This window comes from Emydura macquarii, unplaced genomic scaffold (assembly GCF_026122565.2).
Source record: "Emydura macquarii macquarii isolate MOO-44397 ecotype Brisbane River unplaced genomic scaffold, CSIRO-AGI_Emac_v2 contig_3441, whole genome shotgun sequence".
NCBI classification, from domain to species: Eukaryota; Metazoa; Chordata; order Testudines; family Chelidae; genus Emydura; species Emydura macquarii.
The window spans coordinates 60915-82590 of record NW_027133578.1 but is presented as its reverse complement, the minus strand read 5'-3'; the positions used below and the strand labels follow the sequence as shown (position 1 = coordinate 82590).

The 21676-nt window shown below is 52.8% G+C and overlaps 1 long non-coding RNA gene and 3 gene segments (V, D, J or C); 3 read left to right on the top strand and 1 right to left on the bottom strand.

Moving 5' to 3' along the window:
* Window positions 1-3435: 3435 nt before the first annotated feature.
* LOC137144272 (Ig heavy chain V region 3-like) lies at window positions 3436-4262 on the top strand. The segment is given in 2 exon segments: window positions 3436-3681; window positions 3774-4262. Coding segments are annotated over 2 exon segments (495 nt in total).
* Window positions 4263-11285: 7023 nt separating this feature from the next.
* LOC137144279 (uncharacterized) lies at window positions 11286-13749 on the bottom strand. The gene is made up of 3 exons (XR_010917368.1): window positions 13632-13749; window positions 13197-13255; window positions 11286-11677 (listed from the first exon to the last, which is right to left on the bottom strand). It is a non-coding gene; the product is annotated as an uncharacterized lncRNA (long non-coding RNA).
* A 596-nt stretch (window positions 13750-14345) lies between these two features.
* Window positions 14346-15089, top strand: LOC137144276 (Ig heavy chain V region 3-like). The segment is given in 2 exon segments: window positions 14346-14397; window positions 14773-15089. Coding segments are annotated over 2 exon segments (369 nt in total).
* A 3235-nt stretch (window positions 15090-18324) lies between these two features.
* On the top strand, window positions 18325-18793 carry LOC137144275 (Ig heavy chain V region PJ14-like). The segment is given in 2 exon segments: window positions 18325-18370; window positions 18480-18793. Coding segments are annotated over 2 exon segments (360 nt in total).
* Window positions 18794-21676: the final 2883 nt, after the last annotated feature.

Genomic DNA, 21676 nt, shown 5'->3' with positions numbered 1-21676 from the left:
AACCAGAGAATGACGGCAGATTGGGGCTGTGCTGCGGAGATCACTCGGTGCCTGAATAAACCGCACTCAGCTAGACCGGGAAAGCTGGGCACAGCTGGGCCTTTCAAAAGGGACGCAGCAGAACAGCTGGGAAGTGCCGCGTCGATGGGAACGGCGATAGCAATGTAGACAGGACTATGAATGTCAGTGGTGGATAATCACCTCCCTGCTGTGCTGCATGAATCCTCCCTGGACTGTGCTCTAACCACAGAGTCCCAGACACGCCGATCTCCGCACACTCACCTCTGCGGCTCTACCGCAAAACCCTTGACTCCGTCCTCAGCCTTCCCACAGCGTGTCCCAGCTGCACCCACCACCGGGTCCCCAGACCTGCTGGACAGCGCGTGTCCCGCGTGCTGAGGTCACGTTCCCAGTGTCCTGGTCATTTCAATGTCACCGGTCACTGCTGGGAACCAGCTTCGGGCCCCAACCGTTCCCAGCGCGCTGGGGAATCTTCCTCTCCTGCAGCTGTCCTAGCCCCATGGATCCCTGGGACACGATCCCTGCCCAGACACTGGCCCCACTGATCGGAGGTTGCATGGCCCCGCTGTGCATGGGACGGGGCAGCACAGCTCAGTGCCCCCCACGAAATCGCCTCACAATAACCAGCCCCTCAGTTCGTGCGGGAGGAAATCTCCTGACTGCTGGGAGCTGTTTATTCTTCCCAGGGGACAAAGATTTGGTGAGGATCCCAGCGGCCTGTGACGGGCGCTGCACAAACGCACGGGACGGGTCACTCTGACTCCTGCACCCTGAGCCCCAGAGCGAGTAAAGCAGAGAAGTGACGGGGGGAGTTTGTGTCTCTTCTAAGCAGGGCAATATGCAAATGAGGGAGATGGGTTCCTGTTTAAATCTGTGTCTCCCTCTGCCCAGGCTGCACCCGCAGACACACCCCGCACCCCTGTGTCTGTGCAGAGACCAGCCAGCCCCGCTGCGGACTTTCCCCACCGACACCAGGAAAAATGAGATTTTTCCTCCCTGTGATTTTCGCTCTCGCGGCTCTGGAAGGTATTTTCTTACTCTGAACAACTGGCGGGGTTCGGAGAATATCGTGTCATCGCTGCTTTTATAGCGACATTCACAACCTGTCTTTGTCTGCAGGTGCCCGCTCCCAGGTGCTGGTGGAGTCCGGAGGGGATGTGAAAAAGCCCGGAGACTCTCTGCGCCTCTCCTGCAAAGCCTCTGGGTTAGACTTCAGCAGCTCCGAGATGGACTGGGTCCGACAGGCTCCTGGGAAGGGACTTGAATGGGTCGCGTATACAGACCGCAGTGGGGTAACTCATTACTATGATTCAGTGAAAGGGCGATTCACCATCTCCAGGGATAACTCCAAGAGCGAGCTCTATCTGCAAATGACCGGCCTGAAGCCCGAGGACACAGCGCACTATTACTGTTCGGGACAGGCACAGTAACACCAAACCTATCCGTGCTCGTGCAAAAACCGGGCTGTGGAGTCGCCCTTCTTCCGGCAGCTGCGCGGGGGCAACAGTGACACAGGCACAGCTGGGGGGGCTCAGAAAACAGACACGGCCACGGGGTGACGGTCACACAAACCTGCCCTCGGATTTAACCCTTCCCGTCCCCTACCAGTGTCTGCCCTTCCTGCCCAGAGCCCCGCCGGGCCCACGGTGCAGAGACCCCTCGCTTCATCCGTGAGCCCCACTCCGGAGTGACTCCGGCTCTGAATCACTCTCCCCCTCGTGGAGAGGAAATGCTGGCTGTGCTGGGGCCCGTCTGTGTGTCACACTTACAGCACAGGAGCTGCCAGTTTGAAGGAGGCATGTGCATTGCAGAACTGACCCAGCGCCAGTCAGAGTCAGCGGGATCCGTCCTTCTGACCCCAGGGGCCCTTGTATCACACCCAAAGATGTGGTGAATTCCTCATGGAGCCAAATCCTCGGCTAGGGTAAAGTCACGTCACTGCTTTCCTTAAATTTGTGTTACTCCTTCTTTACACCGGTGAGGATCTGGCCAGTTGTCAAACGGGGCTGTCTGGAGGTTATCAGTACATTATACCTTAGATGGAGCCCCTCACGGTGGAACCAGAGAATGACGGCAGCTTAGGGATGGAAAACACCTCACGACGTTTGACCGGCTGGACTCTCACGTGGATTTGTTAAACATACAGTCGACCTACACTTTCAAGGGACTCGCCTGGAGCCTGGGAAGTTGGTTTGACACAAATGAGACCGACATGCCGCTGTCTAGTCTCTAGGAAATGTTAGTTTAAAAAACCTCCCCACAAAACACTCTTCATGGGAGGCTGCAACTTTCTACTATTCTATTATTGTTCAGCATCCAGAACCCTACTGCACAAGAACCAAAGGCAGAGCGAGACAAAGAAGGCTGCTCCCTGAGGCTGAGGGCAGAACTCACACCCAGCCTGACCCACCACGTGGCTCTTTGCAGAGTGACTGTTAAAAACCCAGCTCACAAACTTTCCTCCAGAGCCCAGTAACCTATCAGCAGGACAAGACAACGAGTTTCAAACTTAAAGTGATGGCTTGTAATTTTCGCACAGGTTTCAATACACGACAATGGACCATTGACACTTCTGTGTCCAAGGCTACTAAACAGGATAACCTCGTTCTCTGGTTCTATGTATTGTGCCGTTCAGACTGGCTGAGCTCCAGTAACATCATCACCGACCTCCTTCCAGCCATGCATAAAGACTCTGGTTTACTTTAGGTATTAGACTTCAGGGTTAGAGCGAGGATTCAGCCCTCAGGGCAGGATTAAAGTGTAGGGCTGATATTAGGGTTAGGTTTAGGGTTAGCGTTAAGGTTACAAACAGGATTAAATTTAGAGTTAGGATTTAGAGACAGGATTTACATTTGGGGTTGAGGTACCACTCAAAGGTTAGTGTGACACACGACGTTTAACATTAGGTCCAGACTGAGGATTATGGTTAATTTATATCTTTAGGGTACGGAAAAGAGTTAACGATGAAGGTAGTTTTTTACCTTTAGAATTAGGGTTCGGATTTAGAGTTATGATTAGGGTTCACATTTTGGTTTGTGTTTGGTTACGTGTCCAATTTTGGCTAAGGCTTTACCTCTACCGGACGGTGTGAGGCTGGGGTTTAGGGTTAGTTTCCAGGTTGCAATGAAGGGTTCGGGCTAGCATTAAAAGTCAGCATAAGAATTTACACTTAGGGTGAGAATTGCGTCAGGGGTAAAGGCAGGATTTCGTGGTCTAACTAAGGTGTTCATTTACTTTTCAGGTTGAGATAAAATTTAAGGGTAAGGACAGAGTTCTTTCTTAGGGTGAGTTTTCGGAGTTGGGGGGGACAAAGTAGATGAGAATTGGATTCCTTCCAGTCAAACAGCAATCTCCAGTGCAGCCGTGCAGCACCGATTGTGTGCTCTGCTACCACACAGATAAACTGCCGGCTCTTCCCTCAGCCACAGAGCAGGAAACTGAGCTCGCTCCAGGAAACACGGGGCGTCTGTTATAAAGAGGCGATATGCAAATGACAGGGAGAGTCTCCACTTTAAATCTCTCACTCTGCACCCGGGGAGACGCTCCGCAGCCCCGGTGTCTGTGCAGTTCCCAGCCAACACTCCTGGGTACTTTCCCCTCCAACTCCAGGGAAAATGAGGCTGTGCGTCTATCTCGTTCTCCTCACAGCAGCTCTGCGAGGTAATTTCTCCCGTTCCCTGTGCTGGGGAGGCGGGGGATTGTTACACGGTTCTCCTGGACACTGATGTCCCCGCAATTCTCTTCATTCCCAGGTGTCCGGTGCCAGGTGCAGCTGGTGGAGTCCGGCGGGGAAGTGAAAAAGCCCGGAGACTCTCTGCGCCTCTCCTGCAAAGCCTCCGGATTCACCTTCAGCAGCTACTACATGGGCTGGGTCCGCCAGGCTCCCGGGAAGGGACTGGAGTGGATCGCTTCGATTTACAGCTCTAGCATCTACTACAGTGACTCGGTGAAAGGGCGATTCACCATCTCCAGGGACAACTCCAAGAGCGAGCTCTATCTGCAAATGACCGGCCTGAAGCCCGAGGACACCGCCCGCTATTACTGTGTGAGACACACAGTGAGGGGAAGCCGCTGGGAGCTCAGACAAAAACCTCCCGCTGCGGGCAGCAGGGAAAGTCCCAGCTGCTCAGACACTGACACTGCGGGCACTGGAAACTCAAGAGAGGAAGCGACGTGTTCATGGCCAGCGGCTCAGTCTTAGCCAGATCTAGCTTCACACCGAGCACAGAGCCAAGGCCGGTCCCGACCTCACTGAGAAGGGCTGGACCTTTCCCCCTAATTTTTAATACATTTTAAAACAAGTCTGTGTTGAAATAAGGACTGCCATTAAACACCCCCTTCAAGTCGAGAGGGAAGGATGAGAAGACACGATAAACAAAGCTAAAGTCACTGTCAGATAAAATAAGAATGGGCACAGTGAAGCTATCATAGAATCAGGGCAGATGAGGGTTGGAAGGGACCTCAGGAGGTATCTAGTCCAACCCCTGCTCAAAGCGGGACTAACCTCAACTAAATCATCCCAGCCAAGACTTTGTGAAGCAGGGCCTTAAAAACCTCTAAGGATGGAGATTCCACCCCGTCCCTAGGTAACCCATTCCAGTGCTTAACCACCCGCCTAGGGGAAAAGATTTTTCTCATATCCAACCTAGGCCTTCCCCGCAGTAGTTGGAGACCATTTCTCCTTCTTCCGTCATCCAACACCACTGAGAACAGCCTAGCTCCAGTCTCACTGGAGCCCCCCTCCAGATAGTTGAAAGCAGCTATCCAATCGCCCCTCACTCCCCTCTTCTGAAGGCTAAACAAGTCCAGTTCCCGCAATCTCTCCTCATGAATCACGTGCTCCAGCCCCCTCTGCTCCTTCTCCATATGGCTAAGTCTGCCAGGAAATGTGTCTCAATGGTCCCTGCATGTGTAAGTGGAGCTGGTCATTGCTGGGGAGGAGAAGGGACCGGGGACTCAGTTCTAACCCATGCCCAGTGCCAGCGGGTGTCCCAGCCCTATTGAACCCTGTGGTCTCCCCTCTCCCCACTCACAGCCCCACTGCTCGTGGGCTGGAGCTGCAGAGCTGAGATTCATTCCATCGTACGGATATTTATGTTTCCTTCTGGGCCAGCCACATTCATTTCTGCCTTTTATGGAGAACAAACCAATCATTTCCCCTCTCAAGATCATTGCATCAATCTAGCCAGCTGCCACTCAGCAGAATCTATCCATCCATCTCTCCAATCACTGCGCACACCCTGGACTTACCCATCTCCTCACCCCGCCCCATGTGTTCATTGAGCGAGTATCTGCAGTGCGGGAACACGACGTGTAACATGATGTGATATTTCTGTGATAGAACTCGATGTCATTGTCACCCCAAACACACCCTGAAACCAGGACCAGCTTCCTTTAATTATACCCCCCACTGCCCCACTCAGCCACTGTCACCCCATAGAGATCCCCGCTCCAGCCTGGCCTGATCCTCTCCTCTCTAAACCTAGCGCACAGCTTCCCCCACAGCCACTCTCACCCCATAGAGACACCAAACCAGCGCCTGCTCCTCCCCCATTTACACCCAGCACAGCACTGCCTTCCACAGCTTCCATCACCCCATCGACACTGCAACCTCAGGGGCCTGGTGCCCTTCCCTCTATACCTACACCTCCCTAGCCCACCTCAGACACACACACGCGCACGCACGCACGCACACACACGAACAGCGCGATTTGCTCCACTCCCCTCTGCTCTGCTCCCCGGCACAAGCTCCCGCTTCATGCCCAGGGCACTGCCCTTCTTGAAATCTCTCCCTCACAGAGGGGCGGATCCCCTATTTTTACCGTCACAGCCCCATCTGCCAGCCACATGCAAATCTCAAAAATCTCCCTCCCTACATAACACACAACGCAGCCCTCTCTCTAAACAAAGATTCCGAGAGCCGGCTACGGGAATCAATTTAGTTCTGACCCATCCCAGCTCCACTTCCGAACCGCTCCCATGGCGATGTTACCGCCCTTGTACACAGTCCTTGCCCTGGCCTGGCTCTCCGGTGAGTCGGATTGAGATTTGCTCCATCTGTGCCTTTACACACACAGACAGCTGTTTAATATGGGGGGGCTGGTTTACAATATTCTTCTTCCCTCCTTTCCCCAGGGGCCCGCTCGCAGGTGGGTCTGACCCAGTCGGGTTCAGCGCTGAAAAAGCCCGGAGAGTCTCATCAACTGCAATGTGCCACCAGCGGGTTTACTCTCAGCAGCACCTGGATGAGCTGGGTCAGACAGCAGCCGGGGAAGGGGCTGGAATGGCTGGTCAGCTATTATGATCCCTCCAACAAGAACTACGCCTCCTCCATCCAGGGGCGATTCACAGCCTCCAAGGACAGCACCAACTTCTATTTGCAAATGACCGGCCTGAAGGCGGAGGACACGGCCGTGTATTACTGTGCGAGAGACACAGCGAGGGGAAGCCGCTCTGAGCTCAGACAAAAACCTCCCGCTGCGGTGAAAAGGGGAAGTCCCAGCCGGCTTAACACTGACAGGCGAACCCGAAAAAACCCTGGAGTTTATTCAAAGCCTCGATTTTAACCCTTCCTCTAACGCTGACTGACTGTACTGATGACAGTTACTGTAGCACTGACCCAGGCAGGACAGGTCACACTGACCCTCACACGTTTGCCCCACTGGAATTCTATCCTTTTCCCTAAACCAGAATTCAGCCCAAATCCTAACCTTATCCCTAGCCCCAGTTACACCCTGTGACGGAGTCCAACCTTGAACAGGCTCTGGGACCACACAGACGCAGCCACTCCCTGCTTGGGAATCTGCCCCTGGGGTCCCCGCACACCCATGCAGCCACCTTCTGACCCTGGCATTAGAGGGGTCAGCTCCCCTCATTCACCACAACTCCCTCTCTTGGTCCCCCTCGCTGGGACCCTGGGGAGCCCTACACGGCCCAAAGGAACCATACACCCTGAACGCAGTCAGGAGCGGTTCACAGCCAGCCTGCAGCTCAGAAGGTTTATTAGTCCTCAGGGTCACAGTGGAGAAAAGCTGCCAACAAAGTCTAATTAGAAGTTACAGCAGCAACCAACCGAGAAGCCCCACAAACGGCATCCTTGGGCTCTGCTCCTGAAAGAACCCCACAGGGGTCTGCCTCTTCCAGCCACCGCCCCATGCCCATGACACCTCCCCAGTTCTTGTCTCCTTCTCAGTCAGGGTGGCCACTCCTCCTGCTCTGCACCTGCTACAGCCTGTTGGAAGTGGCAGACTCAGGAAGACAAAGGGGTCTGGTCAGTGGCCGTGGGGCTGGGGAAGGTCCTGCCAGCCTCTGGACACCTCTGCAAAGACGAAACACCCGGGTCACATCACCAAAATACCTCAGTAACATATGGGGGAAACTGAGACACGCACACAGCACTCAAGGAAACCTCTAAAGTACCCCCACTTCGTCACATACCTTATCCATCACCTCATCCGTAACCCCAACCTCACCACTCTGATTTTTGTACTTTCGTGTCCATAGATGTTAAAGAGGTTCATGTGCATCTCTGTAAATCTCCTGCAGTGAGCTCACGTTGCTGGAAGGAGTGGCAGAATCATTCCGGATACATGTAATTATTGTTAATAGATACACTTTCATTACAGCCGCAGCTCACACCCTTCCCTAAAAACAGCAAGAAAGCAAGGACGGGGAAGCTTTACAGGGAGTGTGGGTAGAAGGGGTGAGTACCGACAGCAGGCTAAACCCAGCAGTGCTATAACACAGCAACTACCGGCTGCATTTGCAAAGCAGCAGCCTTCATCTCCAAGCGCAGCACTGTGAATGACTGGGCCAGATGTGGACACCAGGTGAGAAACCACCCGGGTGATAAACATGCCTGGAAGATATTTCTGCTCTATCTGGATATTTTCTTTTCCATCCTCTTCCTCGTGCTCCGCTACATTAGCATTTGGGAATCGTTTGAAAACGGAAGTTTTGTATTCACAGACATGTTTCTGGAACGAATTAACAACAGTTCGGTCTTTAATTTCCATCCACGCTGGAACTCCGTGCTCGCCGAGCGCCCGAATCCCTTCCGTCCCCTTGAACAGCGCAGCGCCAGTGACTGGGGAGACGTGTGACAGCGGTCCCGACACACTGCACTCGCCACTGCGGGAACTGTTAACTCTGCAGTGAGTGCCCCAGACCGACCCTCCCCAGTCACGGACCCGACCTTCGCCCGGGCACGGCTGCCGGAGATCACGGCCCTACCACCCTGTAACTGGACGATAACACAGTTATATCCGAACTGCTTCACTGGGCAACTGTGCTCACATAAAGCTGCTGTTTCTCCACCTTTACACCCAAAATTACGGTCCTGCCCGACGAATGTACACAAACACCCAGCCAGGGATGATCTGACTCTGCCTTCACCGCTGGTGCAGGTAACTCGATGCACTCAGGGAAGGAGTTTGGGTCCTGTATAAGCAGGGCGATATGCAAATAGGGGTGGGAGTTTCCTCTTTAAATCCGTGCGTCTCTCTGTCCAGGCTGCAGCCAGAGACAATCCGCAGCCCCTGGCTCTGTGCAGTTACCAGCCAAGCCCCCCCGGGCACTTTCGCCTCCAACACCAGGCAAAATGGGACTTTGGTTCGCAATTGTTCTCACGGCAGCAGCTCTGGAAGGTATTTTCTTCCCCTGATTAAACGGCAGAACCAGGCACTAGACAATCATTTCTGGCTTATACCATTATCTGTGCCATGCCTTTATTTGCAGGTGTCCGCTCCCAGGTGCTGGTGGAGTCCGGAGGGGATGTGAAAAAGCCCGGAGACTCTCTGCGCCTCTCCTGCAAAGCCTCCGGCTTCACCTTCAGCAGCGCCTACATGTACTGGGTCTGCCAGGCTCCCGGAAAAGGGCTGGACTGGGTGGCTTTGATTAACGAGGATGGGTCGAGCCAGTGGTATTCCCCGGCTGTCCAAGGGCGAGTCACCATCTCCAGGGACAACTCCAAGAGTGAGCTCTATCTGCAGATGACCGGCCTGAAGGCTGAAGACACCGCGCGCTATTACTGTACGAGACACAGTGAGCGGAAAGCAGCTGCTGCTGGTACAAAAAACAGAGCAGCGGAACTTCTCGCGTCGGGCGGCTGGCGGCAGCAGGACACAGACCAAACACTCCTGTGCTGGGTAAAAGACGGGGAAGGGCGGACAGGATGGAAAACTCTGACATCGCGGATTAACTCTTCAATGCCCTGCATGCCTCCCTATTTATACATTCAGATCCGGGTGCAAGGCCCCCCCAAAATACCTTTGGAAATGCCACCAGTACTTAAGAAATGGCCTTATTTCTTACTTATTCAACTGCAATAAGTGATTAGCGATTGGCTATTTCAGCAAAGAACAATTATAGTTTATCCATAACAAGTCACAAACCTGGGATCTTCAGAAAGACTAAGAAACCCCCCGTCTATAATTTGGAACTGCCCCAGACTGGGGACCGAGGGGCTAGGCAGCAGTTCTGCAGAAAAGGACCTGGGGGTAACAGGGGATAAGAAGCTGGATATGAGTCAGCAGTGTGCCCTGGTTGTCAAGAAGGCTAATAGCATATTGGGCTGCATTAGTAGGAGCATTGCCAGCAGATCGAGGGAAGTGATTATTCCCCTCTATTCAGCATTGGTGAGGCCACATCTGCAGTACTGTGTCCAGTTTCGGGCCCCCCACCACAGGAAAGACGTGGACAAATTGGAGAGAGTCCAGCGGAGGGCAACAAAAATGATTAAGGAGCTGGAGCACAAGACTTATGAGGAGAGGCTGAGGGAACTAGGCTGGTTTAGTCTGCAGAAGAGAAGAGTGAGGGGGGATTTGATAGCAGCCTTCAACTACCTGAAAGGGGGTTCCAGGGAGGATGGAGCTAGGCTGTTCTCAGTGGTGGCAGATGACAGAACAAGGAGCAACGGTCTCAAGTTGCAGTGGGGGAGGTCTAGATTGGATATTAGGAAAAATTTTCTGAGGGTGGTGAAGCACTGGAATGGGTTACCTAGGGAGGTGGTGGAATCGCCATCCTTAGAGGTTTTTAGGGCCTGGCTTGACAAAGCCCTGGCTGGGATGATTTAGTTGGGATTGGTCCTGCTTTGAGAGGGGGTTGGATTAGATGGTCTCTTGGGGTCCCTTCCATCCCTCATCTTCTATGATTCTATGGTCAGTTAAAGTAGGAGGCACCCTAGAAAACTTGTCCTCTTATCAAAACGTTAAAGAAATCTCGAGTGCAGAGATCCCACAATCAATGGTGCAATGCTTCGACTTTCAGGGACCCACGAGGACAGAGGCACTTCTTCCCATCTGAACTGGAGATAGGGTTCTTATTCCCCTAGTCTTTTGGAAAACCCTACCCTACCACAGGCCTCACCTCAGTTTTATTTTCAGCTCTCCCATCAATACAAACAAACTGAAACCCACTCTCCGCTCAGACTCCGAGAGATTCTGATAGCATCGCCCCTCGTATTCTAGCCAGTTTCTCTCATCCCAGATTCAAAAGTCCATGGAGGACAACGGGAGTCTCCGCAGTCACTTCACAAAGCTTTAGATCAGAGAAAGATGCCTAGAGATTCGAGATGGCTTTATGTCTCCCTTAGGCAAGAGCGTAATCAGCGTCACAGCGCCCAGTGCTCGGCGCTGCACAAAGAAACCGTCAGGAACTGTCTGGCTCCTGCTCTGAGTCCTATGGCTAGCAACTCTGACCATAAAGGGACGGTCTCTCTGTGTCTCTGATAAGACAGGGGCTATGCAAATGAGGGTGAGAGTTTCCTGTTTAAATCTGTCTCTCCCTCTGCCCAGTCTGCACCGGCAGAGACAACCCGCAGCCCTTTGTGTCTGTGCACTGACCAGCCAGTCCCCCCCCCCCCCCCCCGAGAATTGTCCCTTCAACATGAGACTTTGGCTCCATTTCGCTTTACTTGTAGCGGCTTTGGAAGGTATTTCTCTCCCCAGAAACGCATCTCAGAGTCAGCAGGCGTGCTGCTCTTCCTGTGATTTCTAATTGTGACTTTATTCCCAGGTGCCCGCTCCCAGGTGCAGCTGGAGGAGTCCGGCGGGGATGTGAAAAAGCCCGGAGACTCTCTGCGCCTCTCCTGCAAAGCCTCCGGCTTCACCTTCAGCAGCTACTGGATGAGCTGGGTCCGCCAGGCTCCCGGAAAAGGGCTGGACTGGGTGGCTACAATTAACTACGATGGGTCGAGACAGCTGTATTCCCCGGCTGTCTAAGGGCGATTCACCATCTCCAGGGACAACTCCAACAACCTGCTGTACCTGCAGATGACCGGCCTGAAGGCTGAGGACACCGCCCGCTATTACTGTGCCAGACGCACAGTGAGCGGAAAGCAGCTGCTGCTGGTACAAAAACCAGAGCAGCGGAACTTCTGGCGTGGGGCGCCTGGCGGCAGCAGGACACAGACCAAACACTGCTGTGCTGGGTAAAAGGGGGGGGGGGGAAGAGCCAGCAGGATGGAAAACTCTGACATCGGAGATTAACTCTTCAGTGCCCGGCCTGCCTCCCGCAAAGAGCTCTTCTCATTGACTGAACGGGGGTCTGTGGGGGAGGCGCGCAGGCTCCGAACTCCTAAGCGAAGCTGAAACCCAGGGGCCGAGATGAAAGGAGGCAGTTTGTCCAGTGTCCCTGCCGGGGAACAGGCGGGCGTGACCTAGAAATATTGCAGTGGTACTGGACAGCAGCTGCTGTGTTCTCTCTCTCTCTCTCTCTCTCTCTCACACACACACACACACATCCACACACACACACACACACACACACCTCGCCTTTGATACACCAGGCACAGTGCGCATATCCATGGCCTGGCCTGTTCACTTTTCTCTCTGTTTCGCCGGTCAGTGAACGTTCAGGGGCAGCTTTTATCGGGTTTCTCTGGACTTTTAATAAAACCCGAAGTAAAACACAGCTCACAGAGCCAGGTCAGCAGCTGTTGTACACTGCGGAGGCTCCATTGATTTCAACAACCTTCCCCCTATTCACAAAAGCGGAGGATCTGACGCATTTATTCAAACAGGAAAATAAACATTATTTAGCCCAGGGCCCTGTTTATACATGAAGATCCGGGTGCAAGGTCCCCAAAAGTACCTTTGGAAATGCCATCAGTATTTAACAGGCGACCGTGACTCAAAGTCCCCGCCTATGTCTTTGGTGTGAAAACAGATTTAGAAAGAGAAATCAGTTTTCACAAACCACTGCCCCTCCCCCATTCACAGAGGTCATCATCTTCCTCTCCCTTATTCTCTAGGGATACAGTTTTCTCTCTACAGGGCTGATCCAAAACCCACCGAAACCAGTCGGGGTCTCTTTCCTCTGCGTACAGGAGTCTTTGGAACCAAGCTAGGAATAGGAGCTCTCTCAAGGAGATCGTTAAATTCTCCATTAGACAAACTACACTCAGGATCCCATTGTGCTGTGCGGGGCGCTGTACAAATATTCTGTCTCTGTCTGACTCCCAGAGCAAATCTGTCAGTTTACACAATGAAGAGAAAGAGTTTGGGACCCTTATAAGGCAGACGATATGCAAATCGGGGTGACAGTTTCCTGTATAAATCGGTCTCTCCCTGCCCAGGCTGCACTGAGAGAGAATCTCCAACCCCCTGTCTGTGCAGTTACCAGCCAACCTCCCGCTGAGAACTTTCCCCTCCAACACTTTATACCATTATCTGTGCCATGGCTTTACTTGCAGGTGCCTGGTCACAGATCAGCTTGGTGGAGTCCGGAGGGGATGAGAAAAAGCCCGGAGACTCTCTCCGCCTCGCCTGCAAAGGCTCCGGCTTCACCTTCAGCGGCCACTGGGGTAGGCAGGGGGGTGTCGAAGCTCACCCATGGGAAACGCACAGAAGAGGTTTGTCCTGAACACCCTTCCTCTGCCAGAGATTGGCACTTCAGTCTGGGCGGCAGGATACACTTCACCCTGCTTGCAATTCCTGAATGGGAAAGGAATCTCCCCCTGCAGCCAGGCATCTGACCTGCCCCTGCCTTTCTGGTGTGGCTGGCACCATGCAGCATACAAAACAGAGAAGCAGGAGGGGGTGGCACCCACCTTATGACTTTCAGCACAGGGGTTAGAACCCCTAAGCCGAGATGTGGAAAAACAGAGTTCAAACCTCCCCCCCCCCCCCTTTCTGCTTGATAAAGAGAAAGGATTTGAACAGGAGTCTTCTACTCACTGCCTTACGGGGTACGCGGAGGTGGGTCTCCCTCCATCTCTTGTGCTGAAGATGTTTCACTGTGGATAAATAATGAAAGCAGGATTGATGTGAGGACTGGACTCTGGGTCACCTATCTCCTCTGGTGGTGCTTTAACCACCAAGCTACCCAGTGTGGCGAGGGCAGCCTGTTCTGCTCTTCTGTGGGGCCTGTGTCTTTTTCGGCTATGCAGCTGGGTGGGAGCAGGGGGGCTCAGTCCCATCCTCTACTCACGGACCCTGTGAGGAGCAGCCTCAAACTGCTTAGTCCATGAACTTCTACCTTCCCCAGGTCACCTCTCCTTGGCCCCACTGCTTGTGGTCACTTCCTGGAACCGAGGGTGGGGGTCCTCCCTCAGGCCTCTGTGCCTAGGATCCCTGGCCATGCCCAGACAAGCTTCCCCTTGACTCTGGTACCTTATGGGTTGTGGTAGCAATTGCACCAAGCCCTGGAACAGAACAAAATAACTCCTTCTTTTAACTCCCTTTCAACTTCTGCCCTCTGTCTGGCAGGGAGGCTTTTAACTGCTGGGGCTAGCTCCTTGATTGGCCTCAGCTGGCCTAATTGGCCTAACTGCCCTGGAGTGGCCCCAGCTGAATCACCTGGGAACAAGGATTTGTTGATCCTGGGGCTAATATAGATACCCTGGAACTAAATGGCCAATGGGATGTTCTCATCAACAGGGAGTGGAGATGGGGTGGGGAAAACAAACTGTTTCTGTGAAAACACCCCTTGTCTCCATTGTGGCATGCTCCTTCAACCTTTATCTTTATATTCCAGGCAGTTATTGTGCTCTCAGTGTTGACACAAAAACCTTGCACACTTTGTTTGACTGGATCATTTCAAGGTTTTTCTTTTATCATTGTAAAACCAAGGATGATTTTATCACTGTTTTGTATGTCGCTGTTACAGATACAGCAATTTCTGTCTAAGTCGGGGTAAATTACTCCACAAAACATTGATCCTAGATAGTTTTCCCGTCAAGTAAAGCGTCTTGCTGTTCAAATAAACATCTTGTTTATAATATTTAAAAAAACAAAAACAACAACCTACTCTCCTGTAGCCACCAGGTCTGGCCCTGTCACCCCAGCCAAGCTCGTTCTCTGCCCCCCAGTGCTGGATACTGTCCAATGTATGATGAAATGATCATCGACGCTGTGCTGGGCGCTGCACACACACACGGTGTGGGACTCTCTGAATCTCTCTCTCTGAGTCCCTGCACAAGTAATGCCCAGCACTGACAGAAGGAGAGTGTTTCTCTTATAAAGAGGGGGATATGCAAATGCAGATGAGAGATTCCAGTTTAAATCTCCGGCGCTCTCTCTTTCTCCGCCCAGCCTTCACCCGCAGAGACATTCCCTGGAGTCTGTGCAGCGACCAGCCAACCCCCCTGAGAACTTCTCCCTCCAACACCAGGGAAAATGAGACTTTGGCTTCCCTTAGTTTTCCTTCTAGCATCTTTCGCAGGTAATTAACCCCCCTCAGTGCGCTGGGAGACAGAAAGTGAGATTGCTCCAGCTACAATGGATATGAATTGAAGTATTATTGTATTCCCAGGTACCCGGTCCCAGGTGCAGCTGGTGGAGTCCGGAGGGGATGTGAAAAAGCCCGGAGACTCTCTGCGCCTCTCCTGCAAAGCCTCCGGCTTCACCTTCAGCAGCTACTGGATGATCTGGGTCCGCCAGGCTCCGGGGAAGGGGCTGGACTGGGTCTCTGGTATTAACCCAGGTGGTAGCAGCACATACTACGCTGATACAGTGAAAGGGCGATTCACCATCTCCAGGGACAACTCCAACAACCTGCTGTACCTGCAAATGACAGGCCTAAAACCCGAGGACACCGCCCGCTATTACTGTGCGAAAGACGCACAGTGAGGGGAAGCCGCTGTGAGCTCAGACAAAAACCTCCCGCTGCGGGCAGCAGGGAAAGTCCCAGCTGCTGAGACACTGACACTGCGGGCACTGGAAACTCAAAAGAGGAAGCGACGTGTTCATTGCCAGCGGCTCAGTCTTAGCCAAATCTAGCTTCACCGAGCCAAGGCCGGTCCCGACCTGACTGAGAAGGGCTGGACCTGAACCTTTCCCCCGAATTTTTAATACATTTTACAATTACTTTATGTGCACATAAAGATTCCCATTAAACACCCCCTTAAAGTCGCGGGTGGGAGGAGAACGCGATAAACAAAGCCACAAACAGTGTCAGATAAAAACATGGGCACAGTGAAGCTATCGATCAGTGCTGGGTATTTCACCAATATTTGCTGAAAGACATTACACATGTTACATAACTCATCAACTCCTCCCCCTGCACACCGCCTCCTCTCCATGGGCCTCATCAACTAACTCCCACACATCCTCGGGCTATGTCACATAACGGATCTTTTAACCATCCAACTTCCTCTCTCGGTACAATTCAATTAATCCACCTGTATTTAAACAGCAAACACCCTGAATGGGGTTTGCCTGCATATTTCACCCAGGGAGTTTGGGAGTTGAAAGGGACTCTCGGCCGCTGCCCTAGGTAGACGGGCTAACAGTATCCATGGCACAAACGGGCATCTCCTCGGGGCTAGGTATCGATATTTTACCAGATGATGTTGCTGGAGGAATTCGATAGATCAGACTTGCCCAAGGAAAAGGACTAAATTCAGGCTCAGTCTCTCAGAAATATGGGGACTTAACGATATATCCAAGGTAATATTGTGTGCCCATAACTAATGTTATAGAAGACCTGATTGGATCTACATATCTGTCTGTCTGTCTGTCCCCCTTCACACTCATCACTCTCCAGGTGACCGACACTAGCCCTGTGTCCCAGGTCGGTGTCTGCCACCTGCAGGGAGAGAAATGCATGCAGGGGCTGATCCAATGACCATCACAATCGATTCTGAAAACTCTCCCCGGCTTCACTGCGTTGTAGATGCGGCCAAAGGAAGGACAATCGTCATCGGGTCAGAGCCTCGCTGCTGTGAAGTCCGGAAGCTCCATGGATTCCAAGGCTGCTACCCCGCTTGGCTAACACTGCTGTCCTGGCCCGTTTATTCCGACAGATGAAAACATTGAATCACATGGGATCGAGCTATGCCAGGAGACGAGGGGCCAGGCGCCCTCCCACAGGACATGGCAAGCCTGATTTCAGAAGGTTTTCTACCCATCCAGCTACAGATTTATTCAGTGCCCCACAACAATCCGTCAGCAATAAGTAAAAAGGAACAAGTGAGAATCCTTTCCAGTTCTCGAGTAGCAATTCTCTGGTATTGATTATTGGTAGCAAATTAACATCCTTGCCTGGAATTCTGCAAAATAAACCCCAGGAGCACTCCCTGTATCTAACGTGCAAATTGGATATTTAAGCAGGAGGCTCCCTTGCAAATGTATCCTTTGGTCAAATATCACTGAACTCTAGGAATCAGGCTGGAAATGTGAGTCTTTTATAAAGAAGGGGATATGCAAATGGCGGTGACTGTTTCTCTTTCTGCCCAGGACGCACCCAGAGACACAACCTGCAGACACCTCACCCTGAGAACTTTCCCCTGAAGCACCAGGGAAAACAAGTTTTCTCCTCCATTTCCTTTTCCTTCTGGCAGCTCTGGCAGGTATTTCCTCTCTACAAAGCCACTGGGGAACCAGCGGACTCTGCCTGTCCTTCTGCAGCGATAGTAACACAGTGTGTAAAGTTCTCTTCCTTCTTTTATTCTCCTGTTAATTAAAGGAGAAGGTGTTTCATGTTTCCGGTTCTCTCATTCTCCCCTCCTCTTCCACTCCTACATACGAGCCTGGTCACAGATTGTTCTGACCCACTCTGGTCCAGGAATCAAGGAGCTCGGAGAGTCCACTTTGATTAAATACACCGTCAGGGTTACCTGCTATTATATGACCTGGATCACACAGGAGACAGGAAATGGGCGGCACTGGCTGGTCAGCTACCACGTGCCTTCAACTACAAATTAATACCCTGCAGCTTAACGGGCCGATTCACAGCCTCCAAGGACAGGTCCACTTTCTACCTCCAAATGACCAGCCTGAAACCCGAGGACACCGCCCTGTATAACTGTGCAAGAGACATCCAGGGAAGGGAATCTGAGCTCAGACCAAAGAAATACCTGCCCCTGCAGAGAGAGGATTTCCTGGTGGTGGCGCTCACCCTCCACGGCCATGAGAACCGGCCCAAAATACCTCCTCTCGGCCACGCCGCACACAGCTGTGATAGCAGAGAGAGGCTCCACTGATCACATCGCCCCTGCGGAGACCAGGGAGCAGATGCCCAGGGTGTATTTCAGTGGAGCAGGAAGAAGAAGCAGGTGCATCCGGCCGTGCTCTGTGGATGCCTCCAGTGACTCACCAGGGCTTTCTGCTCAGACACTCGCCACTCGCAGACTCCCTCCTTTTCCCACTGAAGTCAATGGAGGGGCTGGGTCCTTAGCGAAGAGCAACGGGAATGAATGGCAGGGCCTGGCCAATAGCCTACCAGGGACCTTCCCCGCCAGCCACTGGCAATTCTCTAGGGATGAAATTCACCCCTTTGTACAGGGACCAGCACAAGGGCCTGTCCAGCGACTGAGCACCAGCTGTGACATTATCCTGCCCGTGCAGCACGGTCCCTTCTCATCGCACTAAGCCATCGTGCTCCACAATCCTTCCCAGCCACACAGCCCAGCGCAGAGACTTTCCCGACGCAGCTTTGCACAGTTGGTTTGTAGACCAGTTCTGCAGATTGCCAGGAACAAGGGATGGTTCAGTGATGTCAGGGGCTGCTGGGTTATAACATTGACAACACCATAAAAAGGCGGGGGGAGGTGGAAAGACATGAGAGAGAGGAGAGAGAGAGACCTGACAGTTTTATACCTCCAAATGTAACTAGGAAAATAGAAATACTCAAAGGGAAACTTGTTTATTAAAACAGAACCCTCAGACCTGCCGGACACTGCCATTGCAACTCGACACAGTGTCACACTCCTGCTAGATCTCCCCTTATATTGTCCCCACCCCTTGTCCCATGCAAATGAGCCCCCCAGGGCCCTGTTCATAGCCCGGTGGCTGGCCGCTCACACCGCTCAGAGCCAGCTCAGCTTCCCAGCCCGCCCAGGGAACCAGCCCACCAGCCGCAGACATGGCCCCCAGCCTGGTCCTCGCCTTCCTCCTGCTGCTCCCAGCGGGTAAGGCCGGGATCTGCGCTCCAGCTGTGCCCCCGGTACCGCATGTTCCCTAGTAACCACGCCTCTGGGAATCACTAAAACATTTCCTTTTTCTTTCTCTCCTCTGCAGGTGTCTATTCCCAGGTTAGCCTGGTGGAGTCCGGGGGAGGAATCAAGAAGCCCGGAGAGACCCTCAAACTGACCTGCACCGTGTCCGGTTTCTCTTTCTCTAGCTACGCGGTGCACTGGGTCCGCCAGCCAGCGGGGAAAGGGCTGGAATGGGTTGGAGGTATCTGGCCTGATGGAGGCACTGCTTATAGCGTGGGTCTCAAAAGTCGCCTCACCATCACCAGAGACACCTCCAAGAGCCAAGTGTTCCTGCAACTGACCGGCCTGCAACCCGCAGACACCTCCGTGTATTACTGTGCCAGAGACACACAGTGAGGGAAAACCTACCCGAGCCAGCACTAAAACTAACCTTGCGGAGAACCAGCCTGCCTGTAAGAGCCGTTGAGAGCAGCAGCTGTCCACACAATCTGCTTTCTGCTTGGGTGGTTGTTTGCTTTCTGCAGATCGCACAGCAAGTTACCCCTCCCACCCCCACCCAAAGTCTCACAGTCTAAATACCACGGCTGAGAAGGGAACCCAGGAGTCCTGCCTCCCGGGGCCCCGCTCCACCAGGTTGTCTGTCATTCTGCGAAAAAGTGAGAGGGGGAAAAAAAAACCCAACCCCCCTGAGAACTTCTCCCTCCAACACCAGGGAAAATGAGACTTTGCCTTCCCTTAGTTTTCCTTCTAGCAACTTTCGCAAGTAATTAACCCCACTCAGTGCGCTGGGAGACAGAAAGTAATATCGCTCCCGTTAAAATGGATATGAATTGAAGTATTAGTGTATTCCCCGGTGCCCGGTGCCAGGTGCAGCTGGTGGAGTCCGGAGGGGATGTGAAAAAGCCCAGAGACTCTCTCCGCCTCTCCTGCAAAGCCTCCGGCTTCACCTTCAGCGACCTCTACATGCACTGGGTCCGCCAGGCTCGCGGGAAGGGGGTGGACTGGGTGGCTCGGATTAGCTCCCGAAGTGGCAGTGAACAGCTGTATTCCTAGGCAGTCAAAGGGCGATTCACCATCTCCAGGGACAATCCCCACGATTTGCTGCACCTGCAGATGACCGGCCTGAAAGCGGAGGACACGGCCCTGTATTACTGTGCGAGACACACACAGTGAGGGGAAGCCGGGCTGAGCTTGGACAGAAACCATCCCCGGCCTCACTACAGGAGGATTGTGCTGCTGGTGGAGTTCCTTGTCCGTAAAACGGATTGAGCCGGATGGGGATAAATAAAACAAACCAAGGCAGCCTGTCCTTTTATTTCACTCCCTGCCGGTTATTTATACCGCAGATCAGGTGGTGAATAGACGTTCCCAGTGACAAATAGCGGGCCCGTCCCTCCTCGGTTCCCTCCCCTCCTGCAGCCTTTCCTCCCACCTGATTTCCCAGGTTTTCGGGGTCAGCCAAGCCTCCAGCCCGATGGGCCGTGCTGGCTCGCCTTTATACACCACTGTCATTATTGATACCGGTTGGGGAGGGGAGATATTCACAGAGAGGAGCTATATTGTACCCGTGATTTGTATTACCGGCATTCATGATGTCTGGACCCTAATCCCTGCTGCGATCACAGATAACCATTAGCTAAAGGTGAACGGGGACGTGAGTGTTAGCCTGACTGAGGAGGAGGCTGGGGGATTCGAACAGGAATGGGCCTACGTGTGTGAACGTAAAGGGGAGTGAGACGGGGAATAGGAGTGTGAATGGAAATCCGAACAGGAACCGCTATTTCAGTGGGAGTGTGAATAAGTACATGCACGTGGCTATCAATGTCATCCTCGATGTGAATATTTAGTAATAATTTCCCTGCAGTAAAACTGGTTCTTATTCCCCAGTCCATCCTCTCTGCACTCTCACTCATGTATTCCACTCCTGTTCTTTTTCTTTTAATAGCAGTGATATAAAGGGAGACATTTACAGATAAGGGTCCCACACAGAATTTGTAGAAACGTAGGGCTGGAGGCACCTCAAGAGGTCATTGAATCCAGTCCATGCTCTGAGGCAGGATCAGGTAACCCTAGCCCATCCCTGACAAGTCTGTGTCGAACCTGGTCTTAAAAACTTCCAAAGATTCCACAGCCTTGGAAACCTATTCCGCTGCTTAGTTCTCCGGAGAAACGTTTCCCCTAGGACCTAAATGAAATCTCCCTGGCTGCAGATTAAGCCCCTTACTCCTTGTCCTTGCTCGGTGGCCATAGAGAAAAATTGACCCCACTCCTCTTTACAACAGACCTTAACACGGCTGAGGACTGTAATCCGGTCTCCGATCCGTCTTTTTCTCTCTAGACGAGACAAACCCAGTTTTCTTTCACCTTTCCCCACAGGTCTGGGTTTGTAAACCTTGGACCGTTTATGTTGATTTTTCTCTCCACTCTCTCCAGTTTGTTCAGTTCTTTCTCCCAGTGCGGTGCCCAGAAATGGACCCGTGCTGCAGCTGTGCAACTCACCCATTATCTCCTGTGTCTTACCTATGACAGGCCTGGTAATACAGCCCAGACTTATATGTGCCTGTTTTTGCCAATTGCACCACACTCTTGTCTGGTATTCAGTTAGCAATCCAGATCCCCTTCGGCAGTGCTACTGCCTAGCCAGTTATCCCCCTTTTACAGGTGTGCATTGGGTTTTTCTTCCTCGGTGTAGGACTTTGCATTGTCCGCACGGAACGTCATCATGCTGAATTCAGACCGACTCGCAAAGGTCCTTCTGAATTTTAACGCTGTCCTCCCACGTGCGTGCCATGCCTCCCAGCCTGCTGACATCGGCACGTTTTATAAGCACACACTCCTCCTTAGTATGCACATTAACGAAAACATCCATCGTCACTGGCCAACCACTCTCACCCGTCCAGACACCAACGGAGAGGTTCACTCCTTCCCTGTGTGCCTCTCCCTTCTGCAGGCATCTAGCCCCAGAGAAACCCAAATTAACGTCCTGCTCCCCACCACACTATACCCCCCCAAGCCACTTTACTCATAGCAGAACAGCGTCTGCTCAAAGCTACCCCCACCCCCACCCCAGCTATTCTCGGGGCCACACAGCTGGGCTGGCTCCTTTCTAACTCAGGCGCCTCACTCGTCTCCAAGGCCGTGCCCCCTCTGGGGATCTCTCACACGCACCCCTAGGGCGGGAGCTCACATTAATACCGTCACAGCCCCTCCTGCCAGCGATATGCAAAAACTAACCGCTCGTCCTTCCTACTTAACGCCACCCCACCGCCTCCGTCCACA